The sequence below is a fragment of the Juglans regia genome, chromosome 16 (genome assembly GCF_001411555.2).
Source record: "Juglans regia cultivar Chandler chromosome 16, Walnut 2.0, whole genome shotgun sequence".
NCBI lineage: Eukaryota > Viridiplantae > Streptophyta > Magnoliopsida > Fagales > Juglandaceae > Juglans > Juglans regia.
Window position 1 is genome coordinate 4,368,648 of NC_049916.1, and position 21,714 is coordinate 4,390,361.

At 33.0% G+C, this 21,714-nt stretch overlaps 2 protein-coding genes across 4 annotated transcripts; one reads left to right on the plus strand and one right to left on the minus strand.

Moving 5' to 3' along the window:
- Nucleotides 1-5,247: 5,247 nt before the first annotated feature.
- LOC108984902 lies at nt 5,248-6,898 on the plus strand. Its single transcript, XM_018957001.2, has 3 exons — nt 5,248-5,775; nt 6,284-6,405; nt 6,537-6,898. The coding sequence occupies exons 1-3, from the start codon at nt 5,347-5,349 to the stop codon at nt 6,685-6,687; spliced, it is 702 nt and encodes a 233-aa protein (XP_018812546.1). The 5' UTR covers nt 5,248-5,346; the 3' UTR covers nt 6,688-6,898.
- Nucleotides 6,899-7,382: 484 nt separating this feature from the next.
- Nucleotides 7,383-14,097, minus strand: LOC108984900 (UDP-galactose transporter 1-like). 3 transcript variants are annotated; one of them, XM_018956997.2, is made up of 5 exons: nt 13,649-14,097; nt 10,749-10,998; nt 10,435-10,642; nt 8,584-8,815; nt 7,383-7,824 (listed from the first exon to the last, which is right to left on the minus strand). In XM_018956997.2, the coding sequence occupies exons 1-5, from the start codon at nt 13,760-13,762 to the stop codon at nt 7,603-7,605; spliced, it is 1,026 nt and encodes a 341-aa protein (XP_018812542.1). In that variant the 5' UTR covers nt 13,763-14,097; the 3' UTR covers nt 7,383-7,602. The 3 variants fall into 3 exon arrangements, with proteins under 3 accessions (XP_018812542.1, XP_018812545.1, XP_035542693.1); XM_018957000.2 differs by having other exon boundaries at nt 13,698-13,790; XM_035686800.1 differs by having other exon boundaries at nt 10,749-12,516; nt 13,649-13,756.
- Between the last annotated feature and the right edge of the window lie 7,617 nt (nt 14,098-21,714).

Consider the following 21,714-nt stretch of genomic DNA (forward strand, 5'->3'; position numbering starts at 1 on the left):
CCAACATATTAAAAAAAGAGTAATGTTATATGTACTCATAGTTTTACTTACTTATTTTGTTAGTTTTATTTTGAAACTCAAATTTTGAATTCTAAATTTTATGATTTTCAACATATCAATAACTGACATATGAAAAAAAAAATCCTCTTTATTTTTAGGAAATTTCTCAACTCATTTCATCTCATCTAATCATTACAATTTTCTCAAATTTTCATACAAAATAAAATAAACAATTCAATTTTTTCAAATCTCAAAATAAAAATAATATTAAAAATATATATTCTAACAATATTTTATTCAAATTTTTAACTTTAATTTCAATTTATTTCATCTCATATGCGAAAACAAATGAGGTCGTAAGTTTTGTATAAATACATTTAACATTTTTCTTTAAAAAAAAAAAATACACAATAGCATATGTAAGGATGATATTGTTTACCCATTTTCTTATTTGGGGGGAGTTCGTCAAGATTTTATAAAATAAATATTTTTTTTTGTAAATATTTAATATTGTGTCTTTCACTTTATATTAGAGAACGGAAAAAGCTTAGGAACGGTCGGGTGACTATCTCATATTCACACCAGCCAATAGGACTTAAACATCTGTGAAGTGTATTTCTCTTACAATAAACCACAATCCATTGAATCAAGTCAGTGTTTTCCTCTCCCTGATTCGCCCTCTCACCTTTTCCCTCTTCTTTCTCTCCTCTCCCCGATTCTCCCTTCTCTATTCTCTTGCCCGCACCTCCATTGAATGCTTTGGAACGACAAGAAGCAACGAACCTATCAAGTTTTTTGGTTTATTATGCAATCTGTACGTCTGGGTCGATTTAGTGTCAATTTTTTTCTAGTACTGTCGTTTAGTTTTCTTCATATTTCAGTGGTTTAAATCTGCGAGTTTCTTCATATTTCAATGGCTGAAGTAGTTTAATCGAATTTATAGAAGATCATTATATAATTTTCTAGTTCTTCAAGCAGGTTGGGATGCGAGGATCTGCAGGGGATCTAATTTGCAGCAAGTAGGAACACTCCCAAGTCTTTGACATTCCCATGAGAGCCACCAATATCAACAGCACTATCAATGCAAACTTCAACACAAACCTCTCGATCAGAGTTTCCATTCTGACCTAGTTTTTTATTGTATGAAATTTGTCTATTCAAATCATTTTTCTGTATACAATATAAAGAACTATGCTTGGTAGTACTTACAAATCTTGACACTTGAGAATCTTTTTGTGCCGGCTTGCTTCCATGTGATGTTAGATCTTTGCATTTTGAGCGGCCCATGGCATTTATAACTCTGGAATTGCATTTGTGGTGCAATTAATTGAATCAGTCATCAAAATATATATATATATATATATATATATATATTTATATATTTTAGAGGAAAAACAAAACAAAAACGTTAAATTATAGGCTGTCAGGTCAGTTTTTATTGCTGTATTGGTGTTATTTATTTATTTTCCATCTGACGGCTGAAGGCTGAAGAAGCAAAGACAACTGAGAAGTTGTTTTATTAGAAAAATAATTATATTTGTACTGTCCTTCTCAATCTCAACTGGCTATAAGATATCATCAACACAACCAACACAGAAAATATATCATAATTAATATTGGCAGAGTAACTATAGATATAAATTTTAAATAGATGAATTTTATTTTATTTTATATAAAAAAAAGTGCATTTTACTTTAAAATATTAATTTTTTTTTTTATAATTTTTAAGGTGAGATTTATTTTATACCGAGATTTTAATAAGATTTATACAAATCATTTATCGTATTGGTAACATGTCTAGCTCTATGACCAAAGAGAAACACATGTATGCTACACTTCATAACATTATTTAATTAATAATGTATTCTTTCATTTTACATCTGGCAATCATCTATATGATAGTATCATGTCATAAAAAATATTAATATTTTTTTATTTACATTTTAAATTTGACATAACTGTATTCAAATTATAAATAGAATCATATGTCACACAATGCCATGGCCTTGTTCTCTCTCTTTATAATCAAACATTCTTTAAAATAATTCAGAAATACAAGAGGAGAAAGTGGGATTCCCCATAAAAAAAAACCCTATTACAATGATTGCAATGCTAGGAGAGAAAGAGAGTAAGTTACAAAAAGAAGGCAATGAACCATAAGTTCTTACTTATGTTACTTAGAGTATTCTTATTGGATTAACTAAAAGTTAAATCTAATGAGTATTTAGCTATTAAATAATAAAATACGTTCATATTAGATTAGTCAAATTTTAAATATTTAGAATTTAGCTACAGTGATTTTTAAAAATTTTTTCAAATTTAAAGGTTACTGTATATATATCAAATATATATTTTATTAATTATTTCTCTCACCCTTTCTTTCTATCACATATTTTATCACAATTAATATATTAATTTAATAAGAACATGATTATTAATTAACATATAATAAGTAAAATAGTAAAATATGATAAAATTAAATAAATTAATAATTAAAAAAATTAAATATTTTTGAAATTATTAGTTATTCATTACCATATAATGAATAAATGTATAATCTAATGTGGAGATTTAATGTGAATAACTAAAATAAAATTTATCTTATATTATTTTATTATTATATAATAAAAAAATAGCTATTCCAATATGGAGATTTATGTGAATAAAATAGTCAAAAATTAAATTTCTCTTACATTCATCAAAACTGTCCTTTAATTTTGGTTAATCTAATGAGAGTGCTCTTAGTAGAGCCAAGAAGGAGACTACTGAAGCCAATTCAATATGGTTGCATTTGGATAGTGAGGTATTCTGAGATATTTTGTGAATAATAGTAAAAAAATGATGACCTATTTTCATCTATTTCTCCAAAGCAATTCATTCATTTAACCTTGATAAGTGGTTTGGATTCATAAATGAGTTGAAATGAATTGAGATGATTTATAAATAGTAAAATAAAAGTTGAGTTATTTATTATATTTTGTGTATAAATTTAAGAAAGTTATTTTAGAATTTGAAAAAGTTGAATTGTTTATTATATTTTGTATAAAAATTTAAAAAACTTGTAATAATGAGATGAGTTGAGATTGTTTGTGAATGCAAACGAAGCTGAAATGAAATGAAAGATCATGATGGTCACATCAATAGCAAGCAATGCTGCAATGGAAATGGGATTTGATGGATGAATATGGAGCACTGTATATCAATATTTTGAATATCGTACCGGACGTTGTACCGGTCAAGACACTGGAATGAAATATTTCGGTACTGGTACCGTTTCGGGATAGTTGATATATAAATAAATTATATTCCAAAATAATAATCTATATATAAATACATATATATAAATTATAAATAGTCTAGTCTGAATTGGAGGTTAAAAAATGAGCTTGTAGTTTAAAAAAATTAAAAAAAAAAAAAAAAGGAAGGCCGAAATATCGGCCGGTACAGTTTCAGCCGGTACGAAATACAGGTAGTACTTGTGTTGGCCCAGTGGGCGTTACGATAAATACGGTACGATTTTCACAACTATGCTGTATATCATGTGCAACATGTGCCATGAAATAACACTTCAATATGATTCTGATTCCCTAAATCATTGCAAATTGGATGTACATATAAGTGAAACTTGGATGCAAAATATCTTCTCTGAGAAATTGCTTGAACATGCAGATTGGACACGTGTCCAATGAAGCAAACTAAATGAGGTCTAGGGACTTTTGGAAAGGGAGGGAAATTTTCCGGCTGCCATTTATATATACATTACCATAAATGAGGTTAATTAATTAAATTTACAATTTTTATTAAAAAAAAAAAGAAGAAGGAATGGTTTGTTTATTGTTAGAATTTCCTTTACAGATGTGGAGAATCTGAAAAATTGAAAATCGGACAAAATAATCTGAAACTGAATTGTTCATCCTTTAAACAATTTTTTAAATTTTTATATTTTATTTACTTCCTCATTTTCATTTATGTTTATATTTCAATACATATTCTTTTTATTATTCGTCATTTAAAACACCTCTATTTTATTTTTTTCTCAAAAGTATATTGGAAATATTATTTATCTAATTTTTTTATATTTTGATTTTATTTTTAATTTTTATTTGGCTTATATATTTTTATTTTGTATGTATATGACTGAATTATATTATATTGTATATAATAATATATTGTAAATATAAAAAAAATATATGGATATTACAAATTTATTGGTAGAAATAAAATGTTTAAAAATAATAAAAAAAATATTATTTAAATAATATAAAAAAAATAGATAAATTAATATATAATATACTGTAAAAATAAGTATTTAAAAAGAAAATAATTTGATAACGTATTTTAAAAGGATTAGATGAGAATGCTCTTACATACGTGGGAGATCGTACGAAGAATCCAGCGTTTCATCATCAAAAGAGATCGTAGTGATTGTTTACCAGATCTCTCCCCGAGAAAAAGCCATAACTAGGCAGGGATTCCCGTGATACTTTAACCTGCTTAATGGTCTTTATGCCAAAAATCGAAGGCTTTGCATCATCACTTCCCCCACCACTTTCTACTCCTTTAAACCCCCACCCATCCCTCTTTTTGTCTCTCTCTCTCTCTCTCTCTCTGTTCTCTCACTATAATAATCATACACAACTCCCCATTTCATTTCAGCTCCAACTAGGGGTGTCAATATGTCACACGACCCATTAACCCAACACGAACACGACACGATAAAAGCGGGTTAGGGTTTACTCTTAACGGGTTCGGGTCAAAACGGGTTGACCCGTTAAGACACGATAGCTTAACGGGTTGATAACGGGTCAACCCGTTATGACCCGTTATAACCTGTTATGACCCGTTAAGAAAGTTAAAATTACAATTATACCCTTATACCTAAAAAATAAAATTGTTGAGATTTTAATTTAGATATTTTTATTGTTTAGATTGTAATTTTGGACTTGTAGTTAGTTTTATATTTTGTATAGATATTGTGATTTTAACATTTATATAAAATTATGCTAAACTTAACTAGATTAAGGAGGTTAATTTTGGGTTTGTTTCAATCCATTTACATAAATAGGTCAAAACGGGTTGACACGACACGACCCGTTATGTTATTGGGTCGTGTTAGGGTTTGAGATTTTGACACGATAAGCTTAACGGGTCGGGTTAGGGTTGACCTATATAGTATAATATACATGTCTTGACACGACACGAACACGACCCGTTAACACGATTTGACACCCCTAGCTCCAACCCCCCCTCCCCCTCCCTCTCCCCATTCTCTCTCTAGAATTCTACTGCTAGACCTCTACTGTATCTTCAGTTATTCACGAACGTTGAGCAACCGGTTTCGTAAAAATGCCAGGTTCAGTTTCCTTTCTGAAGCAGTTACGTGGAAGAGAGGCTTGGAAATCAACATCCAGCAGGTGGGGTGGGACAAACAAGTATAGTGCTGGTGGGAGCTGTGGTAATGGCGGATGTGAGGAAAGTCTGAAGCAAATGGAAGGCTTGAACATGTATGGAGGAGGTGATCATCAGAATGCAGGTGGGTCCTCGGTAACGAGGAAGAGAGTGATGGTGGTGGTGGATCAGAGCTCACATTCCAAGCATGCATTGATGTGGGCACTCAACTACGTAGCCAACAAGGGTGATTTTCTCACTCTCCTTCACATCGTTCCTGCAGCTGCTTCTAGTAAGGGTTCTGAAAGGGCCTCTCATGAGTCCTCTTCTTGTTCTCCTTACCTGGCCAACTCTCTTGGCTCTCTTTGTAAGGCTTGCAGGCCTGAGGTACGTGTTTGTGTTTGTCCTCTTTGAAAGGGTCATGTTCAAGTGAGTATATTGTATGTATGCTTTCCTCATATCTTTTTGGGTTTTGGAGTGAACATTAGAATAAATAAAGAGCTAAGCTCAAATGGGTATTGCATTCTCTTCTCCTTCTTGCCTTTTCTTTCTGTTTTTGATAGATCCCATATGTTGAGAATTAAAAGAGAAAGTTATAGGGGCATCCTTACTGTATTTGATAGATCTTGGTCGTCTTCTTTTACCTTCCAATTCTTTCAAGGGGGGGCATATTTTCAGCTTTTTTTAAAGTTTTGTTTTTGCTTTTGTTTTACCTTTTTTAACCAAAAAAAGAAGGGGAATTAGATACAGATTTCATTTTTCAGATGCTTTTTTAGTTTTCATATCAGTTGCCTTCTTTCCTTTCCAGAGCTAGAGAAATAGAGATTGGTCTAGAATTTTCAAAGTCTTCTAGCCAGAATTGAGTTTACTTGCTTGACTGGGTGTAATATTTCAGGTGGAAGTAGAAACACTGGTTATTCAAGGCCCAAAACTGGCAACAGTGATGAGCCAAGTGAAGAAGCTGGACGTGTCTGTGTTGGTGCTGGGTCAGAAGAAGCCATCTCTAGTAATCAGCTGGTGGGTCAAAATCCAACCGTCCGATCTTCGTCTTCTTCCTATTCCCACCCTGTGATGTTTTGATCTCAAGCTTAGAGATCTTGACTTCGTTTTTTATTATCATTTATTTAATAATGGTGGGATTTGTGCAGCCTATGTGGGACCAGCAGCACAGAAGAGTTTGTGGAGCGGTGCATTAACAACGCGGAGTGCTTGACTCTGGGAGTAAGGAAGCAGAGCCGAGGCATGGGTGGCTACCTAATCAGCACCAGATGGCAGAAGAACTTCTGGCTCTTGGCTTAAGTAATTATTATGTCATAAATTAACATTAATATATACGAGAAGGTAGCATCTAATATTAGCTGCCCAACTTAATGCCCTGTAACTGCTAACCTACTAGATCATTGATCTTGGTTTCTGATAGATCCTTTGTTTGTGGATGATTTAGATATCAAAGATCTATTGACATATAAATGAGTCATAAGGTCGGATTTGAATTCAAGAATCACTCTAATTCATTTTCTTATTATAATTTTTTAAAATTTTTAAACAAAAATGTTATAATATTTTTTTTAACTTTCATTTAAAATCACTTCATTCTGCCCAAATCTTCCGTTGGGATTGATAAGTAATCTCAATTTATTTTATCTTATCATTATAATTTTTTTAAAATTTTTACATAAAATATAATAAATAATTTAATTTTTTAAATTTTAAAATAATAATAATAATATTTTATTCAATTCATTTAAAATCATCATCTGAACTCAATTTCCAAACAGCATCATAATTCTTACTTCCCGAAAAATTTATGTAGACAACGATAAATATCGTAATTCAAGTATCTGAACAATAGCCACGTGTTCTCTCTTTGCCTCTCTAATTCTTTGTGCCAATTTCTACTATGGAATGGGTGGTAAGTGGATACAGCCGTAGGAGCTTTTTTTTTTTTTTTTTCCTTTTAAAAAGCATAAGAATGAACGGCAACCCATATCATCTGAAGAATTCAGGCCAAAACCAGGACCAATGAGAAACTGAAGAAATTTTGTAGTTCAGTGACCGGAAAAAAAAGCATTTAAGTTAAAAAATTTCAAGTGAACTAATGCATGTTTACGCAACAAAGTGTGAAGTCTCTCTTTTTTCTTTTTTGTACCTTTTTTAGTCCCCCTATTATATCCTCTGCAAATAACCTCACATTCAAATAACTTCACCTCAGCATCAGACTTTATCATCTATTTTATCATTTACAAGTGGAAGCAGCTCGATCAGATTCCGTGGAGTCCGGGGTGTTTGAGGGGTTCCCGGTGGCTGTTGTGAGAGCATGTGTCGCACATATCCGTAGAATGTACATCCAACAAGTGTTATTGCACATCCAACGGCATTCAAACCTGAAATCGGGTTTCGGAATATCAGCCATGATACGAGAACAGCAACTGCAACCTGTGTACATAACACGACATCAATCGTTAAAGTTGACTAACGAAATCAAACATATTGGTTTGTTTGCATTAGATGAATACCAGCAACAATCCAGTTGAAAAACCAATGAGTACATGCAACATCAAGTCATAGGAAGTCTCAAGAATTCATTCGAGCAAGAAGATGCAGTAAATGAGGGTGTAACAAGATGAAGTTCTTAGTTGGAACTGTACACAAAAATTCAACAAGTGAAATACAGGATGCCTTGAAGACAAGGAATACAGCATTTAAGTAAATATCACCCATGAGATAGATAAAAGAGTTAAATACTTAAATAGTTCTTGTGGTTTGCCCTATAGACCAATTGATCTCTATACCTTAGTTTTGAACTTTCTATTTCTTATATGGTTTCAAATTTGACCAAATCTATCATTCCCACGTGTTACAAAAAATAAAATATAAAGAATTCAAAAAGGGCGATCGGGAGGAGCCCTCCTGATTTATTAGTTTTTTTTTCATGACACATGGCATCTAATGTGGCATGCCACGTAGCACTTCTAATGGTTAATTAACACGGGGTTAATGGAAAGATTTGATTTGACCAAAATTGAAACTAGAGAGAGTAAAAAGTTCAAAACTAAGTATAGACAAACATTATGCTTTTAGACTTGAGAAATAAAGAAGAAACACAAAGCGCAGTGCATAAAACAAAACAATGACATCAGTAATAGCAAGAAATTAGACAGATCAAATTATCTGAGTCCGCTAAACTGATCTCACCTTCAGGTTTCCAGCAACGTTAAATGTGACAGCAGTTGTGGAGTGAATCACGTAAAAGATGGAGAAGTTAAGACAGAAAGCCATCACCCCCGAGCTGAAGATAATTATGAGGGATGAACAAACAGACTGGTGGGTGTGAAGCCATTCCAATACCCCATTACCTTCGAGTAGCATTGCAGGTATTGCCAAGATCATGGTTGCAAAAGGTGCCATGTAGTACACCGTGTTTATGCTAAAGGTTACAGCCAAAAAAAAGCTCAAGTTAATACATATATAATTTAGAATCAATCATGCACTTATGAAGCCGCAAGAAACCACGGTCGCACGCTCAGGCGCACAACACATGCGAGTACTCAGTCTCGCACACTTAATTTAAAGCTCTTTTATTGACTATGCAAGCAAGGGAAGAAGACCAATGATATCACCACACATGTTCCCAGATCAGGGAACAGGCGAGGAAAAAGAGAAACCATAGCGAGTAAATAATAATATAATAATATGATCCACCCCATTGCAGAAATGACGGGAAGAACAGGAGATTTTCAAAATGTGCTCACAGGTTGGTGCTGGAGTGACAAACTCCCCACCTCAACTATTGGACCATTTAGTGACCCTCGGACTGCATCAATCCAGTATATAATAATACTAATGTTTGCATAGCAATACATTGAATAAAAAGTTACGCAAAATAAATCTAAATATAGAAAACACCATCAACATTGTTTATAAATTCAGATTAAGTTACTTCCAGGCATTGATGTTGCCAGTAGTTTTTTTTTATGACTAGGGAACCATCTCACAGCAGAGCCCTTAGGACTCACCCATGGAACCTAAACCCCCAGGAAGACTAGCACAGTGACCCACCACCATGGCCTCCCACTTAAATCGCAGTTTGATCCCAAGGGGAATCAAACTTGTGACATGGGGCTCATGCACATTGGAGTTAACATACTTTGGCAAATGGAACTATCGTTGTGGCAATAGCATTAGATTTTCACAAATCCAGTCACACTAACTAAATACAGATCAAATGCTAGAAATGCTTATAGGGTATCAAATGGTAATTTTCGGGAAGATAATAATGAATCCTTTCAAAAAATGAGATGGACGAGTTCCTAATACCAAGACAAAAGAAAAGCCATGTCATCATAATTCATGAACAGCAAGAAATATAGGAAAAATTAGTGCAGTAGCGAATCCAAAAAGGCCCAATGTTTATAAAAGTGTTCCCATCCCCATTATCTATCCCAATCCAGGCAAGGTATAAAATAGAATGCCATCAGTTAGGAACATCACTTGCACGAAAACCACAAATCATAATTCTTTATCCATTAAATTCCATATTTTCATTCACATATACTGAAATGGATCTCAATAAAGCAAACTCTATACTATTTGCGACAGTAATTTTCAAACTTAATATAATGTCAGTACTGGCCAAGTTGCTCCAAAATCTACCGGAATCCATTTTAGCCAGTCATTGCCAGGCTAGGAGGCTGGTAATAGGTTGTGTGAGGCCACACCAAGTTTTGACCAATATTAGAAAGCATTTTTCACTACACTGAACCCACATGGAAGCACAAACATTGATGGTACCATTCTAAAGACATCCAACTTCATAGTACAACATTGCAAGTCAAACATCACTTATCATGCGTATACGGTTTATGGTAGTTTATGGAACTGAAAACAATAAACAAACAAAACATTAATGTATATTGGTTACAACTAAAGGAAAAAGTTGACCTGGACGATTATTCTAAAAAGGGAAAAAAGCAAGAAAGAAAAAAAGAAACAAAACAATGAAATCTAATAGTAAGGAAAAGCAAAAGGCCACAACAAAGACACTACCTGTCAAATTTGTATCCATGCAACAGAGACTCTGCAAGGATAGTTTTTGTGGAAGTAGCGAGACAGCCAAATAAGGCAGCACAGAATCCAAACATATTAAAACTAAGCTCCGTAACAGATGTAAGAAGAATTCCTCCAACAATGGGTACCAGAGAAAACCATATTCGCAAGTCGAAGTACTTTCTCCAAACAAGCCACTGCAAAAAAACTGTTCGAATTGATATATCAGATGCAGTTATGATGCAATTTAAGAATTATGCTAAAAAGCAAGGACAGAGGTGTTGTTAAATTTCGTTATCATACTTGAAACTGACCTGTAGTAGCTGGAGTGAACGATTTAATTGTTTGCATAAACGAAACTGGGATGTAACGTAGGCTCACATTCCCCAAAACAATGTTTATACAGAACACAAATGACATGGGAAATATTCTCCTCCAGCGATCTTCAGGATCAACTGCTATTAGTGGTTTAAGCTTCAGCACCTTAATCATGAGGTACGCTCCAATGGCCGAGCAAATGAAATGAACACATGATACTGATAGAGGAAACTTAAAATCCAGTTTCTGGAAGAAGAAATTAGTTTATTTTCACATCAGCTATGGGTCACCATGCAAAGCCACAAACATGTCAAGGTCACACTGTTTTTCCAACTATTGTTGGGAGTAATGACTCAGATCAAAAGTTGATAATAAATGAGTGCAGAGACAATGATTAAATTTTAAAATGGCATAAATTGTAATAACCAAATATAATGGTGACACCAGTGCAAGCAATATAAGTTCCTTTAATTGTAATTATCAGAAATTCACCAAAATAGTTTTCCAAACATGTAATATTCATAAAGTAGAAATATTGACATAATTGATAAACCTATACATGTGGAAGGTATGCACATTAGTTGAGCAATTGAAGATCTCAGGTCTCAGGGGCCTGGTACGTACGTCGCTTTCTGGCATGTCCACCAAGTTCTTTTAAGAGAGGAAATCCCTCATTTGAAAGCCTCAAGATAACTTGCAGAAAACATTCTTTCTTGGTTTGTTGCGGTACATGTCTTGTTTCAACATTCATCCACAACAATTCTACTTCTCTCCACACAAATTTCAAAAACTCCCATGGTTTGAACTCATTTCAGAATTTCTATTAAGTAATAAAGAAAAGGAGTCGCAAATAGCATTCTAGTCTAGATCAAGAAACTATTCAGTAATCACTCCAACCCATCAAATGTGTTCAAAGAGCAAATAACCATCCCGCCTTTCCATATAACTAAAATTACTAAACACACCAACCTGAATTTGAACGTAAATCTGAATCTCTTTGGATATAAGTAAAGAATGCCCAGTGACAAACATCATGCCTGAACGTTTATGTAACAAAGCCCGTATTCACACACACACACAACTCAAACAGTTTTGACATATAAGATTCTCCCCTATCAAAACCTATTTTGGCCCAAATTCTCTTTTGACGTAGATACCTTGGAAAGAAAAATAATAAATTAGACGAAGACTCTCAAAGGAGCCAATGATATGATTTGAAACTACATTACATTTTGCCAGTATGTCCAACAACAATAGATTAATATTTTTTATATGTAAAAGTAAAACTTTTTTGATAAAAGAAGGCATAACTCAAGTACACAGGAAGAATACAAAAAAAACACCTAGTAACCACCAATCTATTCATGTATACACAACAATAGTTTAATATTATTATCAAGTTCTACTAGTATGGTGGGAACCAACAAGTGGTCCAGAAATCTTTCCAAAATTGGGATTTTCAAGGTTTCCAAGCTGCGTGTTAAGCTTAATTAAATGAAAACAGGGGCTTCTCATGATTATATTTCATCTCATCTTTAAAAGAAAACATGCATAGTCTAAGGCTAAGCAATTCAACCTATCAAGTTATCAGATATCAGAAAAATGATAATAATCAACTGCTCCTGAAACACAAATGTATACAATGCATTGTTGCAGCCAAAATCTATGACTTATCTGTATGGATTGTCTGTTTTTTTTTTATAAGTTGTATGGATTGTCTGTTACAGAAAGAATGTAAAGAAATGAATACAACTCCAGCAGAACCTGAAACAAATATTAATACAAAGAACAGTCAGGCTACAATTTCATCAACAAAACTTTTCACGGTCCCATACTAGCAACCGTCTTCACATGACATGTATGGTGGGAGGCAAAGTCAGGACTGTTGCTAATATTAAAAAAATATGAAGAAAAAATCTAAAGAATTACGTAGATGTCTTGAGCAAGTTTTCTCTCTAGGTACTTTCCTCCCTTGTGCATTTGCTTCATTAGCCACGTTGCTTCATTAGTAACGTATGGGAGTGTTAACAAAAATATATTACAGATTTTCAACCCAACAAATTTATATCCACAGATCTGTTCTCCTACTTCACACACACAGGCAGAGCCAACCAATTAGCTCAAAGATCATAAAAAGTGACAGCCTTGCAGTAGATCGCCTTGTTAACCAAAATGAAAGGTAACCAATTATTATGTGAAGATAAGCTAGTTGCCGCCAATAACACCATAACAATGACAATGATGGCAAAGGCAGAGACTATAACCAGCTCCATTGAACCCCAATTCCGCAACTCCCCCTCCCCTTGAGAGATTCTAACGTGTCAATAAACAGTGCTGCCTATGGAAAACCACAATGTATGTATTGTGTACTCCACTTACCTAATTTAAACAACTTAGAGGAGGTTTGGGGGGTGAGATGAGAATTTTGTGTTTTGTTTTGAAGTTTAAAATATTATGTTTTAATATTATTATTGTTTTAGAATTTGAAAAACGTGTATTGAGATTTAAAAAGGTTGAATTGTTTATTATATTTTGTATGGAGATTTGAAAAAAGTGTAATAATGAGATGAAATGAAAATAGAATTTTATGTTTTGTCTTGTGCCCCAAATCTGCCCAAGTGACTGCGCATAGAAAATTCTACGACACTCGGATTTCAGAAATAACTTTATCGAGAATAAAAAAAAAAAACATAAAAAAACAAAGAAACAATGATATAGGAATTTTGTCTACCGAAACAAACAAAAATCGTCTCACTGCTTGGGTCACAAGCACAGCACAAACACATCTAAAATAAGTAAAATTAAAGGGGAAAAAACCCAAATCCATAAATGAAATTAGAATTCACAGCACAAGCGTGAAAATAAGCAAACTAAATTAAGACAAATGTAAACGGACCTGGAAGATCCACTTATTCATGATAATTACAGTGACATTGAAACCCCACCATTGGATAATTGCCAACAGAGATCTAAACACGCTCCACTGCCACAACTTAGTCTCCTCCATCATTCTCTCTCTCTTCTCTAGAGAACCAGATCACCAGAGAACCTGGATCAGAAGGACTCCAGTTCCCAAATCAGAAAGCACCCCCTCTCCCCCCCTACAGCACTGCTGGGAATGAAAGGGCTAAGCAGATAGAGAGACGCACACAGACGAGAGAACTGGGCGGAATCGGGGCGTCTCTTTTGAAGGTGTCTAGAAATGTGAGGGAGGCTGTAACGGTGGAGGTGGCTCTTTCCACTTTCACGTAAGATTCGTGCTTATTCGTATGTGTTCTCAGTCTCTCTCTCTCTCACTCTCACTCTGTTCTACCTAAAACATCTCTCTCTCTGCCTTCTCTCTCTTCTCTACGCAAATTGTGTGAGCCTTCTGTAGGAAAGGACCCCACTCCTGTGGGGCCCACAAAGGAGTTGATCAGAAAATCGCAGCCGTTCAAAATGAATGTAGTTGAGATGAACGTTGAGGTTTGACCCGAATACATGCATAGAATTTCTCTTGCTAATTACAATGGAGGATCCTTAAATTTATGCAACCGAAAGGGTGACCTTAATCATGACCTCTCAGCCTCCCTCCAATTAATTCCCCCTAATCTTAGGTGGGTGTTTAAAGTCCCAATAATTCATTTAAATTAAAAAAAAAAAAAATCTATTTGCAAGCTGTGATGACATTTTTATTTTTATTTTTATAACAAACATGTACTTCATTCCAAATGGAAATAATATCTATTACAATATACAAAGCACTAAAACCTTTTTATCAACCCAAAAATTGCTAGACTAGTAACCCAACACTAGAATTAACTTTCAGTATCAATAACTACTTAGATTACAAATTAAATCCAGACAGCTATTCCACCATTGTAAGGTATCCTCAATAATCCGAGCAAATCTTGCCAACATATGAACAGCTTCATTATCTTGTCTTCCCACATGTGAATTTTCAAAAATTAAGAAAAGGTGAAGAAGTTGAATTATTTCCGAAAACAAAAGGCCTATGTGAAGAAAAAGATGCATTCTCTTTTTTAATGTCTTCAACAACTGTCAAGGAATCCCCTTCTATAATAATACTGTAGAAACCCATGCCAAAAACCATTTGTAAGTCTCTTAACACTGTCAAATATTCAATTTCATCAACTTTAAAAACACTATATTCCTTTCGGCTTAAGGCAAAAAACACCATCATCCACTTCATAAGCTGTAAATGTCATTTAGTAAAGTGTTTATATAACATAATTTATTTTAAAAAATAAATTTTAAATTTTAAAATCAAATCTTACTATTTAAGTAATGTAGTTGATGCGCTCTACACACTGGTTTGAAAATAAATTAACTCTTAAATTAATTGAAGAAAACAACTAAACATAGATTTTATCAAACTCATAAACTAATGCAGTTTTATATGATATATTAGATTTAAGGCGTGTTTGAGATTGCAATAGGAGTCTTACAAAGTGCTTCAATAGCATTAAGCCTCGTTTAGATGTTGAGCTCAATTGAGTTTATATGAGTTTTTTTATAAATAATAATGAGTTGAGATGGCTTAACAAGTTTTGTGGAACCTGCTTAAGATGAGTTTAAAGTGTGTTTGGATATTAAGATGAATTTATATATATTTATAGAAAGTTATAAAATTATTGAGACCCACTACTGTTCACATAACATTTTTGTCCCTTACGCACCAAACATGTAGAGGAGACATTTGAAAAGAAAATTTTTGTCCCCTCACTACTGGGCACAAATCGATTTTGTCACGAGAGAGAGTTGACGGCAAAAAAAAAAAAAAAAAAGAAAACTACATAGGAGATCAGCTTTTGTCAACCAGCCTAGTCACATAACAAGAATTGAACCCACCAAAATCATGTATAATGCAGCTCACTTGAGGTGTTTGTTTGGTTGAAGGAGTTTAAAAGTGGACTGCACTCAGTGCAATCAAGGAACCAAACGAGGCCTAAAAGCTTTTTAATAGAAAAATTATGTTGTTTGTGTATTACATATCAAATCACTTTTACTTAAAAAAAAAAAGAGAGAAAAGATATTTGCAACCGTAAATTGTGCAACAGCCGTGTAATCGATTTGAAGAAAGTGAATAAAACATGAGACTCACATGAAAAAAATTAATTTTTTAATAGTGAACTCCACTCTTTTTCAAAGCGATTACGCGACGTTTACGTATTTCACAGTTGTATGTAGAATTACTAAAAAAAAACATATCAAAACACTTTTAATCTCAAATAAGCTAAAAAATATGTTTGAGGAAAAAATCAAACGTGCTTTTCCGGATAATGCGAAACGTAATTCGAATTTTAAAAAGGCTGTCAATGAACGAAAATACCTATACAACTTTCAAACTTTCAGGGATATAATCATAATATTTAAAAATTAAAATAATCATCATATTTACCTTAGAAAACACTTTTTTAATTTGTTTCCAAATAAACGTAACGTGTTTGAAAGTGTTTTAAACAAATGGATACCAAACAATAAATAATTTTTCAATAGTAGAACTTATTACTTAAATTATTAGCTAAAAACTCTAAAATTATAAGTTATATTTCCCACCGTAATCCCTAACATGCACTTATTTTGCAATAAAAATATATTTACAATTTGACGTACTATGTCAATTGACATCAGTTTATAAGTTTATTTTTGTAAAATATTTTTATAACTAAAATATTTCTCTTAATTGGATATCACAAACTTTAAAGTAAATAATAGGATTTACAAAAACTAATGCAAAATATTAATCTTAAAGGCACATTATATTATTATAATTTTTAAATACTTAAAAAACAGAAGAAAATATCATTTTTGAGTCAATATAATTATTTATAAATCTTGATTTTAGTTGTTAGCCACACAATCTACCTGATCTAATGCGAGAGTTGTTTTATATGGAATACACTGGTTAGCATAACAATTGATAACCTTTCGAACAAGTTTTTCAATTTTAATTTTTTTTTCCTTGCAATCTGTGAAATTTATTAAATAAAGAAAAATATATTCAACTGATTTCTGTTTAAGACATCTAAATTTTAAAAAGAAATAAAATAAAATTGGGTCAGATGATTGTTATTTTTTATGCCCTGTAACATATAATTTTTTATGAGTATACTTCAAGGTATGTCATGGTGTGCCCTCTAATTAATACTAAGTGAGCTAAGATTATGCCTATATTAGTCAATTATTGATCAGGCAACCCAATTGTAAAAAATGTTCATGTACGACGTATGCATCCTAACCTAGGGATAGTGAAAATGTTCAGGTATTGAGAAACAAAGCCCATTGTACGCGGCTTTTAGTTGGAGAAAAAAAAGTCTTAAAATCTTTTCACAGAAGTATATGATAGTAACAATTCATTAAATAAAAACTTTTTAAAAATAGATTCTTAACAACACTTAATTAGAAACACCATTATTTACATAAATGAGTCAACATACAAAATCATTATTCAATTGACAAGCTCGTGAGAGTTGCATACGAAAATACCAAGTTTATAAACACAATTGTTTACGTAAATTTAGTTCCACTCACGCCATCTCAATGCGTTGGTGTAAGGATCTCTAAGACTTCATTTGTTTCTTTTTGTTAAATCGTCTCATCACCATTTTTTTTATTTAAACATATATTACGCAATACTTGTTTCGTCCGATTTGGTGTTTGTTAACAGTTAAATCGTTTCATCACCAATTTTTTTAGATCTAAATAAATATTATATAGTGTTTATTTCGTCTGATTTGATGACTAGTTTCATCCGAGTTAAAGGCCAACCCAAATTATACATGTGAGTTTTTTACACAGCTTCTAAAAATCCAAAGAACCTCAATTGAAAGAGAGACGAAGAAAACGTATACCCACGTAACGGCGAGATTCACATGCAAGAAGAAAAATTTCAACACTGAAGAACCTAGAAGTTTGTGTGAGAAATTGGAGAGATAAAAACATTGGAAATGTGAGAAAGTGAAAGGAAAGAGATTTCAACCAACCTTTGGATAAGAAGAAAACTATGAAGAGACAAGTAAAACACCGTAAAAATACACTTTACATTGTCGGTGAGGGAAAGAAAAACACAAAATTATGAAAATTTGAGAAAACAGAGGGCAAAATTGGATGAAAAAATACTATTAATCATGTACAGAACATTTTGGAGCATAATTGTAATAACAATCAATTACATAAGGGCATAAGTGGAATAGAAAGTGTCAAACAGAAAAACTATTCATTCCTATTCATATACCTATAGCCGCTTTTAATATATAAGGAAAATCTCGATTAGTCTCGGACGTATACTTCTCGTTAAAGATAGGGGTGATACTATATAACACGACCCGTGAATCCAACACGAACACGAACACGACACGCAATTAGTAGGTTTGTGTTTGATGTTAACGAGTTCAGATTAAAACGAGTTGACCTGTTAATACATGATTTATAAACAGGTCAACTTGCTTAACACGAATCAACTCACTTTGACTCGTTTATAATTTATTTCAAAATTAAAATTTTATTATTGTTAAGTTGTAATATTGTTATTTTTCAGTATGCTTATGTTTTTATTGTAGTTTTAGACCTATACTCATATTTGTTACTATATGGTTTGTAATATTGATTTTATTATATGTTAAAATTTGAAAAATATTGATATATATTTTTTAATATATTGTGGTTATTAATAAATATAGATTTTAATTTTTATGGAAATTATGTTAGTTAGGTCAAATGAGTTATGTGTTTAGTTCAACTCATTTACATAAAACAAAAGGGTTTAAATGAGTCATGTTGTACTAATATATTTCTAATTAATTATTAAACGATGACACGACATGACACTACCTGTTATCTAAATGAGTTGGTTAGGGTTTGAAAATTTGACACTTTAGTTTAACGGGTTGGGTTTGGGTTGATTTGTATAGTCGAATGTTCATGACTTGACACGACACGAACATGACCCAAAAACATGATTTGCCACCCCTAGTTAAAGAGTTTTTCAAAAGTGTATATCGAATAATTTAAGAAAAAATTTCCATATTGTTATGGGTGCAAGAGTAGGAATACAAAATTTCGAACCTAGATCATTATGTTTATACAACTTGTTGGCAACATGTTTCGCACACCAGGTACGGGCTCAGACACCTGCAACACAGAAAAGGTAGGGGCTCGAGGTTGTGTGTAACCTCTGATGTCTAAATCAATATTTTTCTTCTTTGGAGATTATTTCAGTAAACAATAGAGCATGAGGGATCATTTTGACTTAGTGTTTGGCTTTTATATCGCTAGCCGTTGTAGTCCCTTGTATCCCCGCATCAGAGGTACCAGTCTTTCGCACGGAACATTACATTATCGCCTCTGACGTGGCGTAGCCTTCTTGGGTCATCCTTGTAGCAGGTTGGTGGGCGCAACCACTCCCTATGTGTTCTTGTCAGAGACATGGGTCATGTTGCGCACCTTATCGGGGACAAGGTGTCTCATTGTGACCCTTGCCCGTGCGTGTGTCAATTCTTCTACGACACAACCATATCACTACGAGGTTGTACAGGGCGGTGTTAGGGATGTCGGCACCTCGTCACTCTGTTATTCGCTTCCCTACCGTCTGGGCCCTAGTGAGAAAAAGTCTAGTGCCCTTTCTCACTAGGGCCCTAGACCTCTTACCCTTCACGTAGCCCGTGGATCATTGAGGGCTCTGGGTAAAAACTCAGTTTGGCCTATGAGGGGCACATGCATTTCTCTCAATCAGGCCTAACTCAATAAGAAATGCAACTTCCCTTCCACGACTTGTCCTAGGACAACTACACTATCCCTTAAGATAGGTGTAAGATCACCAAAGTTATGAAAATCACAATCTGTGGATGGCATCTTAAAGTTATATATCTCATGAAATTGGAAACGAAAACAACTTATTATTTGTCCTTCTTATTATTCAAGTCGATGTTAGGTTTGTTTGTTGGTGCATTCAATAGTAAATGAAAATGGATCAACAGACATATACTTCAGCCCAACAGGCCATTATGTGGCAGATTACTATTTTGCCTGTTGTTGTCAAATTCCATTACTTTCACAAATTCAAGATGTGAAAGTCTTTTTAATTTTTTGTTGGAAATAAGAAAAAAGTGAGTTTAGATTCTACTATCTAGGAATTTACGTGAATATTTGGATGAAAATGATACTTTATAGATCTTATGTTGGACTAGGATGTCCTTGCTACGAATGGTGATAGACTAATGTGCCCTTGCAAAAGATCTGGGTTAGGCTAAAACGCATATCGTATCTGAACTAACTAAAATACGGTAAATACCCCATGTTTATTTATTTTTTTCTGAACTTCATTTTTTTAATTTGTTTTTATCACAAATTCATTTTTGATCGTACCTTCATTTTCTTTATCCTTCTATCATTTTTCGCTGGTGACTTTATAGAGAGCACTCTCAAGAGATTTTTCATTTTATCCTTTAAAATATATCACTAAAATCTATTTTTTTTTATTTTATACATTAACTTTTACAATATACCATATAACAGCTTACATATTTTTTCTTTATATCATTTAAATATTATATTTTTTAACATATTTTATTCATTTCAAATAAAGTAAAAAGTAGAAAGTAGATAAAGAAATGAATAAAGAGTAAAAAGTAGAGAGAGAAATGAATTAAATATTTATACAAATGTGAATAGTATTTTATAGATGTATAGATGGTACCGTATCAAACTGGATATTAGTTATAAAATAAATAAGCCATTTGATGGACTATATTGAGCTATGAGTAATTTTACTTAACCGCCCACTATTCATACATCCTCCACACACCAGTTTTTTTTTTTTTTTTAAACGTTGCCGTTTTACATCTCTTTCAAATGTTTTCTTTCCTAGGAACCCACCCCCCAACGTCCCGCGTCTCCTTCCCCCCCCAATGTTACTTGTCCAGCGTCCTTCCCCCAGCCAGCATGTGTTGTCTCATGTACCCCACCAACCCAGCTCATTGTTACACCAAGCCAGCATTGTTTTGTTTTTTCATAAGGGGGTAAGAAATGAAAGAAATCATTTTTATTTTTCTCTTTTAGTTTTGTCTCTCAGTTTCTATCATTTTGTGTGTTTTGTGTTCAATGGATATGTGAGTTTGTATTTCTTTTTTATCTGTATTTTGTGGAGTTTTGTGGGGGTGTTGTGTTCTGTTTTGGGGGTTTTGTGGGGCTTTTTGTTCTATTTTGTGGGGGTGTTGTGTTTTGTTTTGATGGTTTTGTGGGGTTTTGTTCTATTTTGTAGGGATGTTGTGTTCTGTTTTTGGGGTTTGGTTTGTTTTTTAAATCTCTACTTCAAGTTTCATCATGGTTCAATAAACAACAATACCCCCTTTTAACTCCAACTTGACATGATTTTACTTTTGTTTCAATAATGTAACCATGAATAGCCTTTTAGTTGCTCGATGGGGAACTGCCAAGATGATAGAACTAGGATTTTGAATCAAGGGATGCTAGGTATAACTCAAATATAAAATAGAGAAAAATAAAAAGACGTGTCAAACATTTCAATGTCCAGTTGTTTTGAATATTCAAATAAATAGGGTTTTTCAAGCCTCCATTAGGTCCAAAATTCATGTTAACTGGATTGATAAAGGGTATGCATGTACTTGTATTTTGATTGTTTGTAGCAAGAAGTAAGGATGATCAAGACTTTCTTCACAGGAATCTAAGAAAAACAGAAAATAAGTTAAATCTTAAATGCTCAAAGGCAGGCAGCCTACGCACTTAACAACCTGTCTTTGCTCAAAATAACTGCAAATTAAATTAGTTTAAACTCACGTTGACTTGCTTCCTTAAAAAATGTAAAATAAAAGTAAAATATAGTCAAATCTTAATGGTAGCCTCATTTTCATTACAATCTAAGTTCTATTCTGATATAAACATTTTTTTTTTCGAATGGCACATCAATCTAACTTTCCATTCTTTTAAGAATGCATGGCGGGC